The sequence below is a fragment of the Zootoca vivipara genome, chromosome 3 (assembly GCF_963506605.1).
Source record: "Zootoca vivipara chromosome 3, rZooViv1.1, whole genome shotgun sequence".
Classification (NCBI taxonomy): Eukaryota; Metazoa; Chordata; class Lepidosauria; order Squamata; family Lacertidae; genus Zootoca; species Zootoca vivipara.
In genome coordinates this window covers 8,314,254-8,323,892 of record NC_083278.1, presented here as the reverse complement: position 1 = coordinate 8,323,892, position 9,639 = coordinate 8,314,254, and the positions used below count along the sequence as shown (strand labels likewise).

The 9,639-nt window shown below is 41.7% G+C and overlaps 1 protein-coding gene across 5 annotated transcripts in view; it reads right to left on the bottom strand.

Annotated features, from left to right (window-relative positions):
- Positions 1–893: 893 nt before the first annotated feature.
- The window catches only part of SERTAD2 (SERTA domain containing 2), a 139,884-nt gene continuing 131,138 nt past the window's right edge, over positions 894–9,639 (bottom strand). For 4 of the 5 annotated variants that reach the window (XM_035110260.2, XM_035110257.2, XM_035110258.2 and 1 more), the window contains 2 exons: positions 5,818–6,763; positions 894–4,242 (listed from right to left, as the gene is read on the bottom strand). In XM_035110260.2, coding sequence (XP_034966151.1) covers positions 4,069–4,242; positions 5,818–6,759 — 1,116 coding nt within the window. In that variant the 5' untranslated portion in view covers positions 6,760–6,763 and the 3' untranslated portion in view covers positions 894–4,068. Of the gene's footprint in view, positions 6,764–9,639 lie in introns of all 5 variants that reach the window. The other variant, XM_035110261.2, reaches the window with a different exon arrangement.

Sequence of the window (9,639 nt, the reverse complement as noted above, 5' to 3'; positions counted from 1 at the left end):
GGGGGGTTTTTTTTGTGGGTTTTTGTTAGAGAGAGACACACACAATTACATTCTAGAGCCAATAAATGATTTTTTTCAGGGGAGGACATTTACATCTGCTCTCTCTCTCTCTTTAACTGTAAACTTTTCAGTCAGGGTTTGTAAGACATCAGGAAAATCACACATTGTACAATTTATTCTCACACTGGTCACTTTAGAAAAATTGCGATTGTATTATGATCTCGCTGTAAACACGAGCAACCAGTCAGTAAGGGCAATGTGTGAGGGAATCTTCACCCACACAGGAGGCTGGGGTGGTTGGAAACACCATCACCATAAAGTCCCTGGGTTTGCATACTGGTTCCAGAGGTGTCCAGGTACAGGACAGGGCTGCATAATGTGCCACAGTGAGGCCAGGCACTCACTTCTTCTTCCAGCAGGCAACCCATTCTGCAGAAGGAATAATGGTGGCAGGGGGATAATTGGAAGAGTACTGATGCACACTTGTGGTTCTTTGGACCGGAAGCCTGGGAGCAAGGGCACAACTAATCTCCAAACTCTAATTGGTTTTGTAATGGTTTAGCATGATTTCTCTCTGTAGTTTAGTGAGTGTGCTTAGAACTGTTACAGGTATATTCCTGGGTTATCTCTTAGAGTTACTCCTTTGGGAACAGGAATGCTGGGGAGTTCTTACTCTCAAACTCAGGGTCTGGAGTGTAAGACAGACAAAAGGTGATGTGCATAATCCTCTGGCATTCAGCTATCTTTTTAAAAGGTGGGGAGGGCAGGGGAAAGTTTTGTTTCACACCAGCACAAAATGCACTACTGAAGACCTGTTATGTTCCTCAGCACTACTTTAACCTGTCTTGAAGCACACTTTTGCAAACCTTTGGAAAGCATGTCTGGTTTTTAAAAAATGTTTGCCTTAACAGATCTACTGTCTGCACTTGCATTAGCAAATTCCTTTGACGAGCAGCAAAAACAATATGAAGGCAAATGCTCATACTTTACTAGCGATAGTACCCTAAAAACAGCTTTTGTTCAGTAAACTCCACCGTTTTTGCCCACATAGGTTTCCTTCCTCAGTTTCACGTACAAAGGTCCAGGCCAGGTGATCTCTGCAAGCCATGCAGCACTCACAAGACTAGCAAAGTCACTATAAGTTGCGTTATCTATTCAGGGGGCAAGCCGCCAAACCCCTGTTTCATGATATTCCTCTTCCCCATCCCTAGTTGCTTATAAGCTGCACTGCTTAGTTTTGTCCTAGGTTTCCATGGCAGTGCTGGGGCAAGTACATGCACACCCAAGGAAACTCAGCTTTGTTGGGTCTAATCCATGGCAGGCTTCTTTCAATAGTGTTCTCTACTCATCGGCACCTGCCTGGCTAGTACTGCACATGCATTTAAAATGTTTAAAGCCTTTAAAAAGTAAATAATGCAGCAAAAATGTCTGAGCGTGCCTTTTTGCAGCAGATTGTACTACATTAGTCCAAAAAGCAGAGGGAAAGGACTACCAACTTTTAGGTGCAATGTCAAGGCCAATCTCACTCAGCTTTGTTAATAGATTGTGCTGCCACACCCCTCCCAGTTAAACTCCGTGGCCAAACGAAAAATGAAAAAACCGCCTAGCACTTCTAAAATGCTTTAAAAATATGTGAGGGGCAATTTAGCAAAGATATAACCCACACAATCAACTCCTAATTTTAATGGATCATAATTGGATATGTGCATTGTTGTTTCTTGTGTGGTCAGACTGTTTTATCCTAATGACCAGTTCAACTGTGCACTTTGAAAGCTGGCCTGAAACCACCTCTCTCACTATGCTAGTGCCCTGCTCAACAATAAGCTTGGGGACTGTGTGGGCCCTTCCAGGTCTTCGTGTGCATGTTTACATTGATCACCAAGCATATTCAGGTGCCTCAGACTATACTGGCCTAACACACCTGTCTGACTCAAGTACCAGTGCGAGAATAAATTGCTTAAGGGCAATAATTTGCTTAAAGGGGTAAAAGGTGGTGTGTCAAAGCCTTAGAGAAACCAAGGCCATGCTTGGCTGCTGAAAACAGGATCTGGCCCTTTTAAAAAGTAACCAAGAATACAAAACAGCTCAATTTTTATAAGTAAGTCTATAAACCTTTTTTTTCTTTTGCATAATTCTATCCAACCAGATCTACTCATAGTAGAAAGGGAGGAGTAGAGAAATGGGGGAAGAATCTTGTGAATGACATGTATCCTGAATAGAACCCAGTTAATCTTCAAACCTAACTTTCATTCCCCTCTCGTATGGATTTACATTCCTACCAGAGAATACATTCCTACCATACATTCTGTACATGTTACAATCCAGATGTTGTTAGCTTCACAATAAAATAAATATATTTACAAAAGGAAAAATAAGAAGGAATAAATAACTTATGGAAAAAATTACTTCAGATTCAAAAAAGCTCTTTTAAATTCTGCTCTCTTCTTGTAACTTCATTGCACATGAGTGTAAATAAAAAACCCCCCAGTATTCATCCCTTCGGGGGTGGGGGGGGAGAAATCATAGCCTGTTAAAAGTTGGCCCTTCAAGAAATGTGAGTCACACTGGGGAGAAGACTATGCAGGAGCAGAAGTTATTTCAGTTCATATTTTCAAGGGCTACAATGCATTATAAGAAACACTTGGTCATTTGGACACAAAATACTAGAGAGAAGTTGCTTTTCCTGGTCACATATGCCACCCATTTGCTCCAAATTATGTTCTAAGATAGACTTCAGCTACAAAAGCTATAATGGATTCACTGTGCAGGGTAGGAGGGCCAGTTTTTGAAAAACAACTTACTGCTTTGCTCTAAAAATGATGTTCCAACATATGGAACTTGTTTAAATTCTTAGCTAGTCCAAAGGAGGAGGACAATTGTTTCTAAGTTAGTGTAGAGTCAGATTTTAACAATGGAGAAAGCACTTATTTTACATTGATGTTCTTCTTAATGATGCTTATAACTGTATGGATTTTAGCCTGAACTTAATATTGCACCAGCAGAGAGATGTTTGGAGTAAGTTTAACAATTGCTGAGCCAAGCCTGTGATTTTCAATATCTGTACCCGAAGCTGTAACTAGTAACTTGGCTGGTAGCCTGGGGCACATAAGCACCATCTCCAGCTCAATCCCAGAGAGAAGATTCTATAACTGTGTAGTGAGCTGGCTCTTTCAACTTCAGACTACTCTGGTGCTGCACATTTCAGATGTGGATAGGGTCAGCAGAAACTGCCGTGGGCTAGTAAATTTTGTGGAGTTATTGATAAGGCTAGACTCCACCAATACACGGTTTTGTGTGACCGGCTAATTTATATTTATGGTTTATATACCACCTGCTGTATACATGGATCTAAATGAGTTGTTACACCCTGTCATTAGGAGTTTTGAATGGCTCACCCTCTGCCATACACACCACTGGTGAGAAGCAAAAGTATTCTCTCAAAACTTCACTTATTTCACACTGACTGACACTTTTCAAAGTATTAAAAACTAATGGCCGAAATGGGATTTAATCGATGCATTTAGCTCAAGCAATTCTCTATTTGCCAAGTTGGTTGGTAAGGGAATGAGGACTGAGTGTGCATGCCACATAATACATTATATGCATTTTAAATAAATAGAGATGGCCTGTTCTAAAGTGCCAGTTTTATAAAGCTGCCTTCTTCAAGGCAGACAAGACACAATTTTTTAAATCCATGACAAGAAGTGAGCAGAACTGACTGAATATTGCCAAATTACATAAAACATAATTTAAAAATTCTTAAATAAATATAAAAGTTATTCCTAAAGAAGCCATATGCATATCAACAATATAGTTTGTAACCTGCACTCAATTAAGTACCATTTAAAATTAATATGCCATAGCAATTTCAGCAACAGGCATGATAGATAACATTGCAAATTTTCTTTAAAATAAATGTACATCACAAATGAAAACAGGGGGTGGGAATTGCAACAGTAGCTGTAATGAGAAGACTGCAGTAGGAAGGGAGACATGCATAGAGAGCTGCAGTTGTCGATTCAAAATAAAACAGGCCTTATAAAGTGTAAAGCAGGTAACACGGTCAGTTCAAGAAACCAACCCTAGAGAAGACACCAAGAGTTCGCAATGTGACAGGCTCCAGTTCTGACAGCAGTGGATATTTGAGTGAGTCCATCCAGTGCTGATAAGAGATGATTTCACTGCAGTAATACTGAAGTTTCTTTCTTTTTTCCCAGCACTTGTTAACACAGTGAGTATGTTCTAAGAAAAGGCGAAAAGTAAGACTAATTCAAAGGAGTACAGTATATTCGTGATACACCATTGGAGGGGAGGGAACATTTTCTTCTCCCAAGACCCCAAAACACGTTTCCATGGAAGAAAGCTTCACTGACTTCAATGTAACTTACATTCAAAGTAAGCATAGCCAGTTTATGCAGCCAAAAAACTTTTTTTTTTAAAAAAAAAAGGCTAGACACATTGTTGTAATATGGTTCCATTTAAAAATAATTACAACTTACTAAGTCATGACATTCTAAGCCTAGATGCAAATACAATGGCTGCAATCCAACAGAGAGTTAAGCACACAGAAGGCCATTAATTTGGATCCTAAATTTTTGCTCCATGACCAGCTCACATAATGGGCCTTTCCCAAGCAAATGAGATTAAGGATGCTTAATTTTCTGTTAAGAATGTGGTTGAAGTCAGGTTTTAGTACTTTAATTTTTTTAAATGCTTCATTTCATGATTAAAAAAATATTCTTGATCATTTTAGGGTGGGAGGAAGAGAGAATTTAATCAGAATGAAGTTTCACAGCTATTTCCTGCCAACTGTTTGACATCAGTGTTGGAATAGACATGGCTCTAAGGTTTTTGTTAAAATCACAGTAGTACGCGGTAGGGAGCAAATATTTGTGAAACTTTAAAAGGGAAGAGCCCTTGGCCTTTTCCTTCAAGCATGTGTGTCTGGATTCAGGGAGGCCAACTTTAGAATGATTTGATCCAAATTTCTCTTTGCACCATTATACACATATAAAACACTACAAGTCTGTATAAAACTACAAGCAGTTCTTATACATCAGAAGGTGTATGCAGGAACTGGGTGAGCAAATCCTACCAAAATAGCTATTTCCTTTTTGTGTGTGTGAGTATAAACAGCTTTTTGTTTTTTTGATTTTCTTTTTTTCTTTTTTTTAAGAAAAGACCCCAATATCATAAATTGCAGAATCTGTACAAAAATATAAAATAAATTTGGGTAGCAGGTATTTTTTCTTTTAAGAGCCATGTAAATGCAACATTTAAAGAGGAATAGTTAATACCTCTAAAAAGGCTGAATTGCTATGTCAACCTAGACAGGGCTAAAATGCCAAAAAGTTACAGCGATTATCTAAATAATATTTTAACCTCTTGCAATAAAACTTATAGAAAAAATAGACAATATGCACATGCAATTTACAGCTTTTCCCCAACATAATCCTTGTGCTTAGCTTTTACAATTCATTTTTTTGTCAAACATATTAATATTGTTTACAATATGCATCCCCCCCATATCAGGATTTCAGGTCTCCCTTGAGGAACCACTTTCAAAAATACATTAAAAGTGGTCATACATGGATGAAGGCACTCCAACTCTGCTTGAAGCAAAAACTAGTGTGATCCTTTTTAGAAAAAGACAAGCAAAGATGCATGCAAAGTGGTGTGTGTGTGTGTGTGTCTGTCTTTCTGTCTGTCTGTTTGCGTAGATTTGTAAGAAGGGAGAAGGTTGTGAAAATACTACCAAGTGTTTATACTGGAACATTTTTTGTAAAAAGTTGCTATATTTTAAGACCCAACAAGCACCTCCATTATATGATCCAGTTCTGTTAGATCCATTTTGAAAGGCTGATTGGGGGTTACTGGCTGGGTGCTGTAGGGAGCCAGAGTTTTTAGGAGGTCATCTGCAGAGACAGGAGCCATTTTTGAGGCAGCCCCCGTAGTAGATGTGCAAGGGTCAAAATCATACATAGAAGTATCAATGTCAGCAAAGAGAATATCATCCAAGGTCAAGTCTGTAAGAAAACCTGTAGATGTTGTGATCTCAAAATTGCCAGGTAAAGAGTCCATTAGTTTAGGTTCATTTATTCTGTTCTCCTGGACTCCCTCGGACTTCTGAATGCTGGATTCACTGGAATTCTCCTTAGAGTTATCAGAAGCCGTCATTTCTGTTGCTGTAGCTGCTACTGCCTCAGCGGAGGTAGGTGTTGGACAGAGCTCCTCAATTTCATCCAAGGCCGAGGAGAAACTGTCCTTTACTGGTTGGATAGTTGGAGGTGGTAGTTTTATAGGACCATCTTGTAGGACAGCCTGGGAAGTGCAAAAAGTGTCATCCTCAAGCAGAGAGGCAGGGGTGAGGCAAGACTCCAGTGGCGTAGTAGTGCTTGCTGAGTCAGTGGGGTGGACTGGCGGAGAAGCCAGATGGCTAAAGGCAGGCTGAACCTCCCGGAAGTTTTCTCCAAGAGGATCTGGAGGCTGTGAAGGGGTGATGAACACAGGCCTCAAGCTGCCTTCCTGTTTGAGTTCCTCCTGGATTCGCCTCAACATGTTGTTAATTAAAACTGTCTTTTGCAAGCTTGGCTCTGTTAATGGCCTGTGGTTATAAAGTTTCATAAGGGAAATGTTGAAGATAGTCTGGCGCTGTAAGGTGTAAGACACCTTCGATGGACCATCAGTAGGAGACACCACTTTGCCTTCCAGCCCATCTTCATGCTCATCAAACTTCCGCTTTCCTCCTTTCCCCAACATATATCTGAAAAAAAGGAGGAAATGATAACTAAACAAAAAATAAACACGTGCAACATCTATATCTTGTTTTAAGGAAAGTCCTCAGAACTGCACAGAAACTGTGGTCTTGGTCTTTTTGTAATTTATTAGAGTGACAATGCACAAGGCATTTGAAATTGTAGATAAACTGAAATGCTTTCACCCTTTATTAAAAAAAGAAAAAAGGACCCAGCTCTCTATCAAAGCAGCTTGCCATGGGCACCTGAATTCTGCTGAGTAGCAAAGCAACAGATTCACACACATTATCAAAAGTTACAGTAGTTTCTGCTCAGGCATGCAGAGGAGATCATGATAGTTTCAGAGACGGAGATGTTGGGCACCATATGCTCTCCTCACCTTGCACCCTGCATGGGGCATAGAGAAGAAAAAGAAAGAGAAGCCAAAACTTTCTGTATCTGGGATGCAGAAGCCACTGAGAAGCAGGGAATGACACCCCCCCCCCCCCGCTCAAATCCCTCGTCTTCACCAGGTTACCTTGAGGGGGAAACCAGACAGAAATCCTGGTTATTCTAGGCTCTTTGTCTTGCCTTTAATCTAGCACTTCTCTACTTTAACTTACCCCTAAACACAAACCAGATATGAGTTGGAAATCAAAGGCTGAAGTTACCCATGAACATCAGAATAACTGAATGGTGTATTTATGCATGTGTGTGTGTGTCATAGTAATTAATTTTGGAAAGAGAGAAATCCAACCTGCACTGGTTCTGGGACCCTAATACAAAGGGCCTTACGCTAAAGTAAGGTCTAAGGTACAGATTCAGAGACATTTCTGCTCAGGTTCTAAAGCCAGAGAACAAACGTCCTAGAGAGAACCACCTCTCTCTTTCGGGCTGCTAACATTTGATGGCATCACAGCAAGCATGCACCTTGAAATGTTAAGGAGTCGCACATATGCTAAGCCCCATGCTACAGTTTCTTTGTTACTGACAAAGGTTAGGTAAGAAAGAAACCTTAACAAGTAAAGGGCACTGGAAAAAGAGCTGAAGGCCTCAACATTCAAATGCAAATATGTGGTTTAAGTCACATGAGAGGAAGTAAGAGCAGGAAGTGCCTTTTCTATTGTGGTAACAAGGACATTAGGTGCCTCAAGCTGTGGCCTGCTCTGCACCCCCTCAGTTAGCTTGGAGCCTCAGGTGCCAAGGATGATGCTTCCCCATCACCAGTGTTAATAAAATTCAAGTGCCTGCCTGGTCAACTTCTCTACATAGAATGGGAAGGGGATGCCATCTTGTCCTTTGGCCCAGGCAGGAAAATATTCTGGGCCTGTCCTGCAGAATTAAAACAGTCCTTTAGGTTCACTGGTTAAGCCAGGCACCCCCAAACTTGGCCCTCCAGATGTTTTGGGACTACAACTCCCATCATCCCTAGCTAACAGGGCCAGTGGTCAGGGATGATGGGAACTGTAGTCCCTAAACATCTGGAGGGCTGAGTTTGGGGGTGCCTGGGTTAAGCCCATTCCCTCGAACCTCCCACCAATCATTAATGGGTGTTCACTGAAAGATAATGAAATTTTTAGCTCTCAGGGCTACGGAGAGAATGCAGAAGCTGAAACTGGTTTCTGCTAATCCAGTAAGGCACTCCAAACTGATATAAACTGGTTACAGGTAGGTAGCCGTGTTGGTCTGACGTAGTCAAAAACAAACAAACAAACAAACAAACTTCCAGTAGCGCCCTCAGTATCTGTGAAGAAGTGTGCATGCACACAAAAGCTCATACCAATGACAAACTTAGTTGGTCTCTAAGGTGCTACTGGAAGGATTTTTTTTTTATTTGATAAAAACTGGTAATCACAGGGTGGGACACACTCGCCTAATACAGGTACAGCCCATGGGCGTAGCCAGTATTTTTTTTTTGGGGGGGGGGAGGACTTTCGTTGGGGGACAGAACCAATGTGATCGGTCAGTTAGTTAAATATTTCTATTGTTTTACTTGATGGGGGGGGGAAGCTGCCCTTGATTTAAATCTAAATGTTATCCCATGATATTGTGCAGTCCATTACTAAACCACTGAAATAACATGAAAACTGGCAGCGATGCCACCTACAACAAGTGTGCACCAAAAATAAAACATTGTCCAGTGCTGAGGGCCTTCTGGCGGTTCCCTCGCTGCGAGAAGCCAAGTTACAAGGAACCAAGCAGAGGGCCTCCTCGGCAGTGGCACCCGCCCTGTGGAACGCCCTCCCACCAGATGTCAAAGAGAAAAACAACAGTTCCGGGCGCTGTGCAACGCCGGAAATGGCGTCTGCGCATGTCCGCAGCGCCGGAAATTGCTTCTGCGTCTGCGCAGATGCCGGAAATTATGCCTGCACAGAAGTGATTTTTGGCGTCTGCGCAGGAGTCATTTCCGGCACCGCTCAGTGAGTGCACCAGTTTAGTGCAGCACACGGGGGACTTGCTGAGTGGGCCGGATAAACGGCTTCCGTGGGCTGTATCCGGGCCATGGGCCGGAGGTTGCTGACCTCTGATCTGGAGGATCAAAGGTCTGCTACCTCTGCCTTATGGCATCATGAAACATTCCCCTGCAGTTAAAAGTGGTGATCTGTAGTATATTGTCGCTTGTTGGCAGCTGCTTGGAGAGTTGATAACAAAGCTTATGGAGAACTGCTTACACAGATTCAGGCGCAATGCACAGAACAGATACTGTACTGTGCAATTCTTGGTTTTCTGAATCTATCCAGACAGGGACCCATGTCTGACTGCTTGTGGAGAATACAAGCTGCAGGCTGAAATGAGAAGTTGCTCATGTCTGCTTAATCTAGAATTTGAAGTCTCGGTCCAAAGCACCAGGTCTGTTAACATACAATTGCGTGCCAGTCATCCAAGCTTAACAACCTAGAGGCAT